This window comes from Emydura macquarii, unplaced genomic scaffold (genome assembly GCF_026122565.2).
Source record: "Emydura macquarii macquarii isolate MOO-44397 ecotype Brisbane River unplaced genomic scaffold, CSIRO-AGI_Emac_v2 contig_295, whole genome shotgun sequence".
NCBI classification, from domain to species: Eukaryota; Metazoa; Chordata; order Testudines; family Chelidae; genus Emydura; species Emydura macquarii.
Window position 1 is genome coordinate 13,382,513 of NW_027130432.1, and position 17,351 is coordinate 13,399,863.

At 44.7% G+C, this 17,351-nt stretch overlaps 1 protein-coding gene across 2 annotated transcripts in view; it reads right to left on the minus strand.

The window, feature by feature from the left end:
* PLEKHG4 (pleckstrin homology and RhoGEF domain containing G4) overlaps positions 1–17,351 on the minus strand; it is a 213,312-nt gene that overhangs the window by 153,143 nt on the left and 42,818 nt on the right. The window contains exon 1 of one of the 2 annotated variants that reach the window (XM_067552814.1): positions 6,052–6,207. The exons of the other annotated variant lie outside the window; for it this stretch is intronic. Coding sequence (XP_067408915.1) covers positions 6,052–6,054 — 3 coding nt within the window. The 5' untranslated portion in view covers positions 6,055–6,207. Of the gene's footprint in view, positions 1–6,051; positions 6,208–17,351 lie in introns of those variants that run through there. 2 annotated transcript variants of the gene reach the window in all.

A 17,351-nucleotide genomic window follows, 5' to 3' on the forward strand; every position in this document is an offset into this window, starting at 1 on the left:
CGTGGTGAGTTCGTGAGTCCCAGGGGGCATGCAGGGTTCCCTGAGAACTGGCCTGAAGGGACCTGGCAGCAATGTCCCTAAGCCTGGTCCTTTCCCTCTTCCAGGTGACTCCCCCTGTATAGAGTTTTGTTGGGTGAACGCCCCCCACTCCCAGCCAGGCTGAGTTAGATCTCCAATTCCTAGATAAACTTGCTCTGGCTGCTTGCCCAAGGCTGCCAGCTTGCTGGGAGTGTATCTGAGCGCTGGGCAGGCGATCAGGAGTGGGGATTTTTAGTAGAGTTATTATAATTTGCACCTTGATCCCTGTGTCCCTTTGTGGTGAGAGGAAACCTCGGGAACAAAAGCAGCCTGACTTCTGCATGAAGAGGACCCTGCCAGCAATGATTGTTGGCCCTTCTGCAGTCTCTGAGGAGTCCAGCTCCATCTCTGAGCCTGATGATCACCTGGGGAGTTTGGAGTGCGCCATCTTTTAGTTAGTTGGGGAAATTTTTTGTGGGACACTCCTGCTCCCTGAGCTGTGTCCTCAGGCCATGGAGGAAGGGTTTGGGGATTTTATTACCTGCTGCCTATTAAACCTGTGGAGGGACTGACCATCTTATCTCACATGCTAGTCTTTGGAGCTCTAATAAACCCAGTCAGCCAAATTGCTTATTGCTGCTAGAGAAGACAGCATTGTTACCGGCCCCTACGAAGTACGTGGACTAACGGGCCACTACATTTTACTCTTGCTCTGTCGGGGCACATGACTGGGGAAATTCATGGGTATTATTAGAATGGGGAGGGGACCAGTGACTATGAGAGTAATGTTTCACCCGGTTGTTTTGTTGTATTTACTTCCTGTTCAGTCCAGTTACACCATTGACTATCCTGTGTGCAATTGTGTTATTCCTTGGGCATCTCCAACCACCTGGCAAGTAAGCGGGGGTTACCCTGTGGTTAAAATTTTCCTTCCAAGCTGCCCTGGTGACCCTGCCAGGAAGGAACAAGGGGTTGGGGCACCGCAAAGTAAATTCATATGGGAAGAGAATAAGGAAATTATACCCTGTTGAGCTGCAGGTGGGATCCAGATGAACCCAGGCCTGTCCATCAAAACCCATAAGAAGACTGGCATTAAAGGAGATAACTAGGCAGATAAGGGCCCTGCAGGAGAATCACAGGTGACATACTCCTGCCTTGTGCACCACGTGTGCAATCATCCATGACTTGGCCCTTGGAATCCCTACTACTAGGCACCCGTGTGGATAACCCTGACCTCCAGCTGAGTTCACAAGAGCCACGTGCATCGCTCTGGACCATGGGGAAACCCCCGTAAACTGGTAGGTGGACCCACCAGCTGGGGAAGGTGAAATCATGCTCCATGCAACTGCACAGCTCCAGTCCTTGGCGCGGGGATTTTCTTTATTGACTTAAAAAAAGCAAGATTCAAACCAAACAAAGCCACCCAAACAGCCTCAGTCCCTGCCCTTTCGGGTCTTGTTTTAGCCCTTTTCTCCAGCCCTTATCTTCTGAATCTAGACTATATAGTGTAACCCTCCCAACCAAGGTGGGCTGTGAAACTTACCTGGGCCCAACCAGGACCTATCATTACATCCCAAAAGCATTGCTGCCCCGTTGCCAGGTGACCCTCCCTTAAGCAGAGAGGAGGCTGGAGAGAAGGAACTAAAGCAGCAGTCCCATATGTCTCAAAAGAGGGGAGCTCTGATTGGCTCTCTATCCAAGACCAGACACCTTGGAGACAGGAGGTATCCCCTCCCGTGGGGAGACAGTTGAAAGGGAAGAGAGAGAAAAAGGGGGGCATAGAGAGCCAGAGAGGAAGGGAACATCCAGCTCCCCTCACAGATTGACTGTATTTTCAGTTTTCCCAATCCTCGGTTGGGAAACTCCATCCAGTTAGGTTGTCCGCCAGGTCTACCACACTACTGTGAAGAAACTGACTGCCCGACGGCCATCAGCTGCTACCTCAACTGTCACAGCCGACATCCTGATCACTGACAGTTGCCTCTGCCAGGAGGAGACAGTCCCTGCCCCAAATAAGTCTGCAGTGCGAACAGCAGAGACAGACAAAGAGTGGGAGGGAAAACAGAGGCCAGGCGAGGGGAAGTGAGTTGCCCACGGTCACACAGGAAGTCTGTGGCAGAGCCAGGAATAGGAATCAAGGTTACTAGCCACTGGACGATGCTGCCTCTTATCCCATGCTGTATGGCTTTGTAAGCCTAGGCTAATAGAGTTGGCATGCACACACGCGTTTGCCAAGCACACTACGCACTCCAGCACCTCATAATGCACCACAATTGCTTTACAAGCACATGGGCCAATAAAATAATATTACCTCACCCACCTTGGCTCTTTACAAGCACAGACATTTATTCACACTGGAAAAAACTCAGGGTGCCAGTGTTTTCAAATATCGGCTCCCGGATGCTTCATGTGGGAATACAAAGGGCTAAAGCACAATTTAGAAGATTGTCAAAATGTGCAACTCTTCAACAGCCCTGCTCTAGCGGAACTGTTCAATGTGTGAGTGCACCAGACATCCCAGAGTGAGCACACTCCTTCCTACTGCCCCCTGGTCCTTTAACATGCCATCTCTTCTCTCCCAGTTGCTCCATGAGAGCTGCATCTGCAAAGTCCCTAATTAAGATGTGCATGATAGGCCATATGTTAGAGTAAGCTAAAAATAGCAGACTCCATCCCAGAAGAAAAAATATGCACCTAAAACTGTGGCTAGCTAGGTTAGAGGGCAGGAAATTTTATAGATGCTTTTCAGGCTTACTTTGGAGACAGTGGACAGCCTGGCCCACATCAATATACGTGCCTGTCTCCATTTGTACAATGCCATCTGCAGTCCCATCCCAGACTCCTCTCTCCAGAAAATTTCAGTCAGCCCTAAATCTTGCACAGCACATCTCATTTTTATTCACACTCCCCTCGCTGGTTTCCTAGTCATCCACTGCCACTTTAAAACCTCCACTCTTACATTTCATACTGGCACCAGAATCTCTCCAGTTCCTGTTTTCCTTCATCACTTCCAACCTTCATGCTCCGTTCATTCATCCGTTCACAATCTCCTTCCTGTGAATCACCTTGCCACTGCCATTTCTAACTGCTGCATTCCCTCTCTTCTAGCTCCACTGCTTGGGAGTTCCCTTCCCCTCTTTTCTTCATTTCTCTGAATCTGATCATACGAAAGCCCTTTGCACAACCTACCTCTTCTTAATGCTACAGCAACATTGGCCTCGCTGAGACTGCTCTGGTAGGGCGAACTGCAAAGAAGGGGACAGGCAATTCCCATAAACTGGTTGGTTAAGTCCAAAAATTAGATTCTCCAAGCCAGCAACAAACTGTTTCTACAGCATCTTACTGGTCATTTAGAAATCAAAAACACAGTTCTCTTGAAACAATTCAACGGTAGGCTCTCACCCAGCCAATCAAGTCAAATATGTTGGAGATTACTGAAAATCTTCATCCATCATATGTAAAAAAAAATTCTACCATTCTCAAAGGACTGGACACATTACCCACCAAGTCAATGACTATTTCAGACCTTATCCAAATACACGCTTATAACTAATGCTTTTAACTAAACTAATATTTCTTTTAAAAAAAGGAAAAAGAGTAACGGTTAAAAGATCATTATACATACACAGATAAAAATAAAGTTCTTAGGTCAGCTTCATAGCAAAGATGATAAATTGCTGGGTTGTAAAAATGCTTTTAGAATTAGTCCAATATAATAGATAGTCCAATAAATAGTGTCTGTTACTTTATTCCAAAGCTTTGGATCATGCAATCCAAGTGTCGGGCCAAGTTGTTTCCTGAATCCATCTTTTGTGCGCTGTACCCGACGTTAAGGTTGTGGAGGTGCATGGAACCCCTGCGAAGCGCAGCATTCGGTAGACCTGTTTTTAAGGATGTCTATTTATTTATCTAACCAGTTCAGAAAAAACTGGAATGATTCCAGGAATGTCAGGAATGATTCCAGGTCTGGAAAACCTGCTTTACAGTGAGAAACTAGGAAGCTCAAACAATTTAGCTTAACAAAGAGAAGTTTAAGAGGTGACTTGATCAGTCTACCAGCATCTACATGGGGAGAAGATTTCTGACAGCAGAAGGTTCCTTAATCTTGTAGACAAAGGCAGAACAAGATCCAGTGACTGAACTTTTCTGATTTTTATTGCCAAACAGGAAATAAGATGTGAGATTTTTTTTTAAAGTAAAGGTAAGTTGTCATTGGAACAAATTGCTGGGGGGGAGGGGAGAGGGCAGGATGTGGTAAATTGGATGTCTTTCTAAAAGATATGCTATAGTACAACCATAAGTTACTGAGCAAGATGCAGGAATAATTGGGTGAAATTCTACGGCCTGTGTTATGCAAAAAGTCAGCACAGATTAACAAAATGGCTCCTTTTGACCTTAAAGCCTATGAATCTCTTCAATTGCAAATTCAGACATGTTGGGGTCAGATTTGTAGAAATGTGTGAATGTAGAAATTTGCATATACGACTGGGACTGCATACAATCCTGGGAAATCAACATGTAAATGGATTGTAAGACAGGTAAGTGGTACTGTAATTGCACCTGCAGTTGAGGGAATTGTGCCCACAAATTCTGTGTAGACCTTTTTGACCATGTAATTGTGCTTTTTTTCTAGGAAGATGTAGGTCAGACATAATGTGGTGTATATCTCCTGTGTGTGTGTGGGAAGGAATTTTATGAAATGGTCCCCATTTTAAGAGGCAGTCTGTTCTCTTCTCCAAGAATAAAGAAGCTCCTATTAGCACCGATGGAAGCGATGTATTTGCCTGGTAATGTATTCTGCTTCCTCTTAGCTTCAGCAACTCCCACACCCTCTTTTTAAGAGTGTTCAGTAGTTTGTTTGTTTTTACAGGACATTTGACATCTTGGAGGTCATGATGTCCCTGCTCAGTGTTTTTATTGACTCTTTGTTGGAAAGGCACTCCCTGCAGCATCTGTGTCCAACCACTTTCTTAACTGCGCTCTTAGACATTGGGTCAAGCCTGTGAGAATGAGTAGCTCACAACACTCAAAATCTATCGTATCAGACCAGCCAGAGGGAGAAACGTCCTACGAGATCTTCCAGTTCCTCCCCGTACAGGCACAATATGGTAACCAGGCAGAAGATGCACTAAATTACTAAACTAAGACGGACACTACATAACTAATGCCAAAATGAAGTCATTACAAAATAGGTATAACATACAAGGAAACCAAATACAAAGCAAGATGACATTCTGAAATAGTGCGAACAAATCCACACGGCCACCCAAACCCAGCCAGGTAAAGGACAATCAGCAACAGTTGGAACATGCTCCTGATCGGTAGGACTTCAGCATAGGGAAGGTTAACATTATTACTGAATTGGGAATGTGCACACTCCTGCCACAGGTGGAATCAAACCTAATCAGAGAACGAACCACAAGGCCCAGTCTGGTTTTCCTAGTGTACTGGGAGTGGGGGAGGGAAGGGAAGACAAGAATTTCTCATCCCACTGAAACTAGATCAGGCCAAAAACCAGAAACCCCTTCTTGGTGAGGGGTTTGTTTTTTTAAAACACAAGTGAGAACTTTAGAGTCAGTGAAGGAAAAGTGATAGCAAAATCCTGGTGCTCTCACGGGACACAGCACTTCAGACACTCACAGCTTTGCATTTGCAAAGCACCGAGGAGGGAAAGGACCAACGCTGACATCTGGGATGTATACAGAGAAATGACACAAAGTCTCAGCTCCAGTCCAGTCACTTGCTCTTCTAGTTTCTGTGTGGCTACCACATGAGATGTCTCAGTCCTAACTCCTCTCTGAGAACAGCTCTGCATCCTTCCAGGCACAGTGTATCCAGCTGAGCTAAGCTATAGACAAGCTTGGGCTTTTTTACATTTACTCTTTCTGTTCAAATATGTTTTAATGTAAAAAATACCCAAACCCCCAAACTTCCCTTTCTAAGTTTAGCTCAGGTTCCCCGCTCAACCCCAGACAGCAGCTACACCCACATTTCTGTGCCTAGAAAAGGGACTGTTCATTGAGATCTACTTACCATGTTTCTAAACTCCTTTATCCTCTCCCTCTCACTTCCAAAAGCAGCATTTTCTCTCTCTCTCTTCCATGTGTACAATAGTTTCTTTTTAAGCTTTTACTCTCTTCTTACAAATACACACAAACCGCTGAACCACTTTGAGCATGGAGCTGTAATCCAAACCCTTGCCCGCCCCGCTCTGCAGTTCCAACTAAGCTAACTCATGACACAGCCACAGCAGTGGGGCTGAACTAGGGGACCCTAAAGGCTGCTCTGACAGCCAACACGCTGCACCTCGTTTAGCAGTAATAGATGTAGTGACAAGTGCAGTGACACCAGATTCCATGTTCCATGCAGCTACAGGGACACTGCAAAACCAGCAACATACAAGTACCATATGGCAGAATCAACAAAACGTACAGTCCCATTATTCCGGAGAATGTCTGACTGATTTATACTTTCACTTAGCAGTTTCTTTGGAATCTGTCTGACCTTACTCAGGAGACTTTTCCTTAATGCAAATACCCTAATTCAGAACTGAGGAATTGCACTGCTCTCTTTTTACAGAAATAACATCTAAAGGAAACATTACATGAGGGGAGCACCCAGTGCCCCCTGAAAAGAAGCCTCAACCCATTAAAGATTTTCAACCAAATTCACTCTCTGTTTCGTGAATTTAAAGCAAAGCACCTAGAAGAGACCCCCCAAAGGATTCTGAGGAGGTGCCATGGATTTCTAATAAATGTGTAACAGGTCAAGTTAAACTAGGGGAAATAATAATGGAGCTTCTGGAAATGCACAGAAATAGTTTGCTTCACAAAGGAAATAGAAAGGCGATGACTATGTCAGGCAATGGCACCAAGTCGTATCAACATCAAGCTGGGTATAAAGATCTTTTTTCCCCAAAGGGAGGAAGTCATTTAGCATAGCAAATTCCTCCACCCCGTCTTTAATTGTTTAAAATGGCCAGTGGCCAGAGCAGTGAGGAAGGTCACTGAACAGGCAGGCAGTGGCCTACAGAAAAGACAATGGAAAAGCCAGTAGGGGTAGAAGGTGAGTGGAAATGCAGGTGCCTCAGTGCTTCCAGTGATCCATCAATGCTCACAGACCTGATATAACTGTGGGGGAAAACACAGAGCCATAGTTATGAGGATACAAAGCCTGGCCCTGAGAATCAGAGCAAAAAACAGGTTGCGTGGAAAGCCAACAATGTCCTGTGCAGCTCAGGGGAGCGCAGGGTGTGGCTGCTGTTGGATGTACTGCTGGAATTTTTGTGGGCCACGCAGAGGAGAGCAAGTGAGCCTGTTCCTCTTTCACTAGGACAATAGATTCAGTAACATGAAGCAGAAGACCTCTGGGACAAAGGAACCAGAAGCCAGCCATCTTCAGTAGTAGAATAGAAATGAACATTAGTATCTGCCACTGCCGCCTCAGACGCGTCAGGTCGCGGTGTGTGCTGGCAGCCTCATTTGGGTGTTGTCCACAACTCAAAGGAAGTTGGGGAGCTGTGGAGTCAGGCTGCTGTCACATACTGGCACAACAACTGGCAAAGGCAACACAGACCAACTCACCAGAGAAGAGGAGGAGGACCACCCGAGTCAGAAAAGAGAAAAGAGCAACTCTGTAAGCAACAAGAAGAGCTACAAGCTTAGCCCTTTTTCCTCTTCAGAGAGAAACCTTCCTAGGCTATCAGAGCAATGGTGGCTAGAGGAATCGACTCCTAGGGCTGGGGAGGAGTGAGGGACTCCTGGAATTGGGCCGCAGGTTTGTGACTTTCCCAAATCATAGAATGGCTCACTGAGACAGTTTGCAAGTTGTTCAAGTAGTCACTAGACAGTTACCAGAGTAGCAGTTAAACTAGCTTGGTTTCAAAATCTTCTCCCTTTGGCGGAATATTATTTTGCGTGGTCAGCGCAGGATCTCAGAGAAAGGTCTGACCCAACCCTAGTACTTGAATGCGTGACTATTAAGGTAAAGAGTGCAAATGGCTTGTTAGAGTTCGTCTACACAGCATTCTGGAGGGAGTGGGAGTGAGCCTCCCAGCCCAGATCGACAGACTTGGGCTAGCAGGGCCCACACCAGATCTCTAAAAATAGATGCATAGACAGAGCTTTGAAATTGCGACTTGGGTTGGTGCTCGGATCTGAAGCCTAGGGATGGGGGTTGGCTTCCGAATGCTCCAAGACATCTGTTAATCAGTACACGCTCTGGCCTTACAATGTGTTTTGGGCTTTAGTGCCATTTCCAAGTCCTGGGGTTTGGATGTTAGTGGAGCTCATGATTTGATTAGGTACATAGTTTGGCCAGTTTCATCAGGTTTGTTGCTGGCATTGGAGAAGGCTGACATTCTCTGCAAAACCCCAATGAGTCTTTTCTTAAGCAGAAAATTGGATCAACAGGGAAAGACTGCACATACCTTCTAAGAGAACATCCAGCATGCACCAAGGCATAGCATCCTTCTTATGGCTCTTGCACTCGTTTTGGAAGCAGCCTTGTTTAAAGCAGGTTTTATTGTAGCCTATGATAGGTAGGTGGCTAATAAAATTATTTTAAAGAGACAGCAAATACCCTCTCCAAGAAGGCCTCTGCAGGATGTCATCTGTTCAACAGGGCAGTAAAAAGGTTGAGGAGCTCTGGCCTGTGATATATAGGAAGTCAAATTAGATTATCACAATGATCCCTTCTGGCCTTAAAAACCTATGAATCTCTCTCCACAGATCGTTAGACTGGTATCTGTCCGGTATGGACACTATCCAGCTATCTTCAGCTGTGTTTGCGTATTCCTTGCTGCATGTATATGGGGCAGCTTTTCCTTTTCAATCAGAAAAATGTTCATGAAGGGAAGATAGTGGCAGTAGAGGCAGCAACTGCTCTGGCAAATTTCCATACACATTCTTTTAGGATTTAGAACATGGACTTTAATGACAGGTATGGCTGGTTTAGGCGTAGGCCAATGGGCAGGCAGTGAAGTGGAATAGTTATCCATTAACATTAGCTACAAGGAGAATGGTAGGGTTAAGGTTAGTGAGGCTTATCTGTGTCCACCCAAAAACAAATACAAGACCTTCATGATCACCTAGCTTGACCTCCTGCGTCCATAGGCTATCGAATTTCACTGAGTAATTTCCTGCCTCAATCCTGTAACTTCTGATACAGTTACAGCAGACCTTTTAGAAAGACTCCCACTCTCAGCTTAAAAGATCTCAAGTGACAGAGCACCCACCACAGTCCCTTGGTAAGTTGGTCTAATGGTTAATTACCCTCACTGTTTAAAATGTGTACCATATTTGTAGTCTGATTTGTTCTAGCTTCAGCTTCCTATCAGAAATTTTATGCCCACTTATAAACAGCGATCACCTGTAAACACATCAGATCTTCTGACCAATTTGAATGAATTCAAATCCTCAGGGGCTGGATGCTATTCACCTGAGGGTGCTGAAGGAATTAGTTGAAAAAAATCTCAAAGCTACTGGCAGTAATATTTGCAAGCTCATGGATGACAGGAGAGGTCCCAGAAGACTGGAGAAGAGTTAACATAGTGTCCATCTTTAAAAAGGGGGAAAAGGAGATGCTGGGGAACTATAGATCAGTCAGCCTGACTTCGATATCTGGAAGCTATTAAAGCCATGTATAAAACATTCAATTTGAAAATACCTGGAGGATGAAGGGGTGATCACTACACCCAGCATGGATTTACTAAGAACAAATCATGCCAAACCAGATTGATTTCTTTCTTTGACAGGATAACTGGTTTGGCGAATAGGGTGGGTGCGGTGGACATAATATACCTGGACTTCAGCAAGGCTTTAGACACCGTCCCATATGACATTCTGATAAGTAAACTGGAGAAATGCAGGCTCGGTGGAACTACCATTAAGTGGATACATAACTGGTTAAACAACTGAAAACAAAGAGTAACTATTAATGGACTAAAACAACGAGAGTCCTGTAGCACTTTAAAGACTAACAAATTTAATTTTTGTAGGCATAAGCTTTCGTGGGCTGCAACCCACTTCGTGAGATGCAAGAAATAGAAATCAAATGGCAGGTATATATATACATCCAAGTTTAAGGAACAGCAATGGGGAAGTAGTTGAGGCCTATTCACAACCATTTGATTAGGAGGTGAGAATTACTTCTTGTAATGAGATAGCCATTCCAATGGACTGATTAACGGACATTAATAGACTGATGTTGGATTGGAGGGAGGTCTCAAGTAGGGTTCCACATGGATCTGTTCTGGGTCTGGTGTTATTTAACATGTTTATTAATGACCTGGATGTAGGAATAGGAGCATACTGATCAAGTTTACAGATGACACAAAGCTAGGGAGGTTGCCAACACTTTGGAGGCTAGAGCTAAAATTCAGAGGGATCTTGGTAATTGGAGAACTGGGCTATAGATAACAAAATAGAATTCAACAAAGTGTAAGGTGCTACACGTAGGGAAGAAAAATCAAATGCACAAATACAGAAAGGGGGATAACTGGCTTGGTAGCAGCACTGCTGAGAAGGATCTGGGAGCTGTGGTGGATCACAACCTCAACATGAATCTGCAGTGCAATGCAGTTGCAAAAAAAGCAAATGCAATTTTAGGTTCCATTAACAGAGACATAACATGCAAGTCAGGGAAGATAATAGTGCTGGTTAGGCCTAAGCTGGAGTACTGTGTCTAATTTTGGTCACTAAATGTATTTAGAGGGTGTAGAGAAACTGGAAAAGATCCAGAGCCGAGTGACAAAGATGATCGAAGGGATGGAATGCAAACTATATGAGCAAAAGCCGAAGGAACCGGGTATATTTAGTTTGGAAAAGAGGAGGTAATGGGTAGAAATGCTAAGTCTATGATCAAGTAACCTCTCAACCTTATTTTTGATAAGCTAAATCAATTGAGTTTCTTAAGTCTCTCACTGTAAGGCAGGTTTTCTAGTCCTCATATCGTAGTTATAGCTCTTAGAAACTTTTCTAATATCAACTGTAACTGGACACTGCATTCCAGTTATGGTCTCAAAAATGTCCTATACAGAGGTTATATCACCTTCCCTACACCTAACGGATGCCACAAAACTACAGAATATAGTTCAGGATTCCACTGATTGACCAGGGGCCATGAGGCAAGTCCAATTAATAAACACAAAGCTTCTGGTGCAACAGTGACTCCCAGCTTCTATTGTGTTGATGAGAGCAGGATTTGGGAGTGTCTAAATGGCTTGAAATGAAATTTCATAAATCAGGAGCCTGCTTATAGTAGCTTGAGTACAATCTACCATCCTGCCTTTAGATGAGTGAAGATCAAATATAAACAGATGTGTGGCAAAGGTATTGTTTGGTAGAAATGGGACAAGGAATTCATCAGACGGTGATTTGAAAATCAAAGGTTTGCACTTTTCAAAAAGTTTTTTAACTTTTTTTCTTTTTGCCGCATCATATCTTAAAAATATGATTTATTCTGGTATCTTCAAGATGGACTTTCACTATTTTTGCAAAGATAGTGTGTTGATTTTTTAATTTACTTGGTATGACTTTTATTTAGGACCTATCAGAACTCTGCAAAGTTTACAAATTTTACACAAAGGCCTCGTGGAGACCTAGGATTTAATAAAAAAAAAAAAAAGTCTCTAAGGGTGAAATTTCCAAAAGAAGCTTAAGTTAGGAGCCTAAGTCCCATTTTCAAAAGGGATGTAGGCACTTAGGCCAGTTCTACATTAGGAAATTAGGTTGGTACAACTAGGTTGCTAAGGGGTGTAAAAGCCGCATCCCCTGAGTGAAGCAGTTAAACCGACCTAACCCCCAGTGTAGACAGTGCTATGTCAACGGGAGGGCTTCTCCCATCAACATAGCTACAGTCTCTCAGGGAGGCGGAGTACCAATGCTGATGGGAGAAGCCCTCCCGTCAAGCACATGTAGCATCTCCACAGAAACACTACAGCGTCACAGCTGCAGTTTTGGAGTGCAGCTCTGCCCTTAAGCTCCTAAGGGCTAGATTCACAAAGTAACCAAGGTGTTGGAACACTGACCATTGCCACACCAACTTTTGGTGTCTAAAAAATCACTGGGATTCACAAAGCGTTAAGTGTCTCAGCTGCCTTTACAATACATGGGGAGAGAGAGGTACCTTACAATAGGATCCACAAAAGCATAAACTGGCCAATGGGAGATGCTTAGGGGAGGTGTCTGTGCTGGGCTCCGCCCCTCTCACAGAGACCAATGCCTAAATCCAGGCTGGAGGGAGGCTCCTCCCTCTTCTTGGGATTCTCAGCTGCAAACCCTCTCTCGGTGTTAGGCACCTACACCATGTTAGGGTTGGAGGAGGAGGAGGAGGCCTACCTTAGGGTGACCAGATGTCCCGATTTTATAGGGGCAGTTCCAATATTTGGGGCTTTGTCTTATATAGGTGCCTATTCCCTCCTCCCCCCAAACCCCATCCTGATTTTTCACACTTGCTATCTGGTCACCCCAGCCTGCATTCAGAACATTGAGCCCAGACCAGTGGTTAGGGCACTGGCTTGGGATGAGAGAGACCCCCCCCACCTGAGCCTGAAGAAGGATTTGCATTGGTGTTTGTCACCTTTCTTGTAAGCACCCTGGGATAGTCCAACGTGAAGCTCTCCATTTCTCCTGTTTAAGTTGTTGCACTCTGAATAAACAAAAAGTTATTGGAGCAGGGGGGCTGAATCCTGGGTCTCTCACATCCTGGGTGAGTGTGCTAACCACCAACCTATAGCGTCATTCTTGTGTTTGAGCTTTTTTTGTCTCTGGTCCAGAGACTCTTTAGTCGTTTAATCCAGTGGTTCTGACTCAGGGCTATGACTATCCCTGGGGGTATGGAGAGGTCTTCCAGTGGGTACCATCAACTCATCTAGATATTTGCCTAGTTTTACAAGAGGCTACATAAAAAGCATCAGCAAAGTCAGTACAAACTAAAATTTCATGCAGACAATGACTTGTTCATAGTGCTCTACATACTGTACACTGAATGTACATACAATATTTATATTGCAATTGATTTATTTTATAATTATATGGAAAAAAATTGAGAAAGTAAGAAATTTTTCAGTAACAGTGCGCTGTGACACTTGTGTATTTTTATGTCTGATTTTGTAAGTAGGTAATTTTTAAGTGAGGTGAAACTTGGGGGCATGAAAGACAAATCAGCCTCCTGAAAGCGGGACAGTTGTTTGGAAAGTTTGGGAGCCACTGGTTAAATCCAAAGTAGAACAGCTTCAACAGGAGAGATTGAGGGGCTCATATCAGATTAGCCCTGGATGCTCACCTGAGATCCCTGTTCCAATCCTCTTCTACTGCTCTGGTGGAGTGGGCACTTGAACTAGGGGTCTCCCTCATCCCAGGCGAGTACCCTGGCCACTGGGATAATAGTGATGAGGGAGCAGTGCTGACATTTTATGATAGCTTGCTGACGGGATCAGGCCCTGCAGGTGAGCTAGCTGGAGGAGCACCTGTCTTTCCCCAGTTTGTGCATCGCATGGGGGATTAAAGGAGTGGATGGGCCTGATTCTGGGATTTAGGTGCCTAAAATGGTAGGTAGGTGCCTAAGTCCTTTTGTAACTTTAGCCCTTAGTGATTGAGCTGCTTTTGAAATATTTACCCTAGCTCTTTGCTTGTGGAGAACCTTCAGGATGTAACCAATCACAAGGAGCGCTCATGAGGATTTCTGTCTCTGTATCTCTTACTAGTGTCTGGCCAAGTTTGTGATACAATCCAACGCTTGTGCAACACCCATTTTCACCATTTCATACCCAACAAGCAAAGGTGTCCGCTGGCCACCTACACAGCCATATTCCCCTGCAGTACTCACTCCCTTGGCCAGCCAGTAGAGGCCAGCCCTTGTACAACACTTGGAAATGTGAGGTGCTAGATAGTTTATTAATAATGTCCACATCTTGCACTCTACCTCAGCGTCCCCAAACTTTTCACCCCACACCCCCCTCTGCACCCCTGTCCACACCCCCCACACTCCTCCCAGCTAGAGCTGGGAGCAAGGCCATGGTCAGGGCTGGGGGCTGTGGCTGGGAGCCAAGGCAGAGCTAGGGTCTGGGCGCTGTGAGCGGGTGCCGAGGCAGGGGCTGGCTTCCAGGGGCTGTGGGTAGGGGGCAGGGCTAGAGCAGAGCTCGGAGCAGAGCTTGGGGCAGAGTGGGCTGGGTGATGCTCCTGCCCCACCCTCATCGGGGCTGGCCCAGGCCCTCCTGAACGTTCTTCTGTGCCCCCTGGGGGCACACCCCACAGTTTGGGGACCTCTGCTTTACATACAGGCCAAACACTCTCAATTTCCACCATTCCAATAGACGCCCTCCAGATACAGCTTAGCAACAGCTCTGTATTTTCAAAGTAACATTATACTTCACTTATTCACCATGTGAGAGCCCCATACCCCACCATCCCCAGAAGCAAACCCCACCTTCACCTCATCCTCTTTACAACACTACCAGATGCAGACCCATCATTCTTCATAGTCCATTCTCCAAGACAACGCATAGATTCCAATGTCAGAAAGGACCACTGTGGTTTTCTAATTTGACGTCCTGTATAACATAGGCTGAAGAACGTCCCCAAAACAATTCCTAGGCTGGACCTTTTAGGAAACCATTCAATCTTGATTTAAAAGTTGCCAGTGATGGAGAATCCATCATGACCCTTAGTAAATGGTTTTAGTTGTTAATTACCCTCACTGTCCAAAGCGTACACTTTATCTACAGTCTGAATTTGTCTTGCCTCAGCTTCCAGATATTGAATAATGTTAGACCTCTTTCTGCTAGATTGAAGAGCCTATTATTAAATATTTGTTTCCCGGCTAGATACCTATAGACTGTAATCAAGTCACCTCTTAACCGTCTCTTTGTTTGACTAAACACATTGAGCTCTTTAAGTCTATCACTATAAGGTCTTTTTTCTAATCTTTCCTGTGGTTCTTCTCTGAACCCTCTTCAGTTTATCAACATCCTTCTTGAATTGTAATTGATGGAGGAGGGATATTGCTTAAAACAAGCAGTATTGCATTTCCATTGGTAACAGTTTGGAAAAATACACTACTTTTCGAGACATTTGTGGCACACTTAGGAGAGCTGTTTGAATCACAACCTCAGACTCGATATAAACGTCTCTCTCCTTTGCCTGGCCTATGTACAGGGTGAGAAGATAGAAGGAACTCAAAGTTGTCTGTAATTCTGCATTTCAGTACTGTCAAGCCTTTGGTGGTGGTGGTTTTAAATGAGAATTTCCTTGTTTTCTGCCTTTTTCAATTACAATGTTTTGATGAGATTTTCCTTTTTGGAGCCTTGCTACAAATTTATAAAACTTAATTCTTTTTTAACTACATTTTTGTCACATCAACAATAATTTCATCAGCAAGTGGGTCTTGGCAACAATCATCTTTTTCCTGATGGGACAATAAACTGTCCATCATAAACAGGCATATCCTATTTGCTACTGGAGCTCCACCCATTGTTCATCCCCAAGGATGTATGGTATGCCCAGGAGCATACCATATCGGTGGCAAATTTGTGCTCTTTAGGGCTACCATTGCCAGTGGGAGCAATAAAGACTGCTCAGAATACAGACACTCCGTGGCTGACTTTGTGAGAAGTTGTGCAGATTCATACAGTGATTTTGTCCAATAAGTATGATGGGTTTGGGTCCCTCCTTTGGAACGAGATGGTCCTGGCCTCTGTGCTGGCTTCTATACAGTATTTTGATTCTGGCTGTCTTAGCACAATGTTTTTCTTACTTAAGAGTTTATCATCAGCACATTGTGCTGTGTAAAGTAAAGTTATTCAGCATCCCCAAACCAATAGAGGGCTGATTTGATGCTAAGTGTCAGCTGGGGAGAGAATGGGAGCTCATCTGTGTTCAGATGCTAACTGCTTATACCCTATCTAGAATGCATCTGGTTGCACCAGAACGAAGTCAGCTCTTTGCTTTTTCATCTTATTTGTTGGCTTTGATTGTGATGTTATTTTTCACATTCGCTCTGATTATCTCAGACACAGTTGAGTCTGTTCTATCAACTGAATTGTTTGGAAACAGAAGAGGTAGAATTCTCCTAGAATTCAAGGACTCTTGTCTGAGAGCTCCATGCCTACCATTCAAACTAACCCAATTAGACTGAACAGCTGTATTATATTTTTTTTAATGATTCATTTATTGACAAAGAATGTGGATGATAGAACAGTCTGTCTGCTTGGAGAGAGCAAACACTCTGTAATGCGCACATCACAGGCTTTATTCCCGTCATCAAAAACTTCAAGGCTGAAGAAACTGAATTCACCCGCTCAGACCTAATTATTCAAATGGAGGAGATATTTCCTGTGCCTGCAGCTATCAGTAATAACAGAGAGCCTATGCCCAGAAGGACATCCCACTGCTATATTTACTTGTGGCTGTATCCCAATATAGCTTTTTTATTAGAGAGTTGCTTTCTCTTTCTTTCCTATAGCTCACATACATTTTAAGTGCAGGCACATGGGAGACAGCTGCAGCCAGCACTCCAGTGGGTGTTAAAAGCCTCTCTTCATTGCATGCTCACAACAATGCTAGGTTTGTTCCCCAGCACAGGCCAGCACTGTCTGCTGGAGGAGCAGGCATTTGCTCTCACACTCAGCCTCCAGTTTCTATGGCAATTCAACTAAAAGTAAAGCTAGTGAGAAAGGCATCGTATGGGCTCACAGCCAGTGTTCTGGTGCTGACCCAGATGGGAGGGACCCAAGAGAAAAGGGAAATGTACATGTAAAATGGAAATAGCACCACTGTAAATGTGTTACCAAACCCAGCTGTGGGGAGTGCTGCTCTTCCTCCTTGAGCATGAGCAGAGCTTAACCTCCACCCACATTCCTCCAGGGCACTGGGCTCTCAGGCCTAGCCCCATTCGTTATGTGTCTGCACTAGAGCTTTGTCTCCCAACAAACGCTCTACAGGTTGGTGAGGAATGACACTTCTGGAGGGGCTGCGGACAGCCAAGCACGGTGAAGCGTAGCTACGTTAGAGGTGCACATGACGCAAAGGTCCAGATTGGAATGTCATTTACTCCAACAAATGGTCATAAGTGACCCTCATAGACAGGCTCAGCCCCCAACCAGGCTGGTGGAGGGGGAAATAATTATTTCTACACATTAACCAAAGACCTGACTCCTAATCCTTATCCAGCTGGGGGAGTTAACATTTCCAGCCCCCAGGTGCTGTATTAAAAATCCCCACTTGTGTCCATATGTAAAGGAAAGTGCAGCTCTTCAAGGGCAAAGTTCATCCCTGTGGCAGAGCCAGCAGCGGAACAGGCCCTGCTTACATGTCACATAAGGATTCATCCCAAAT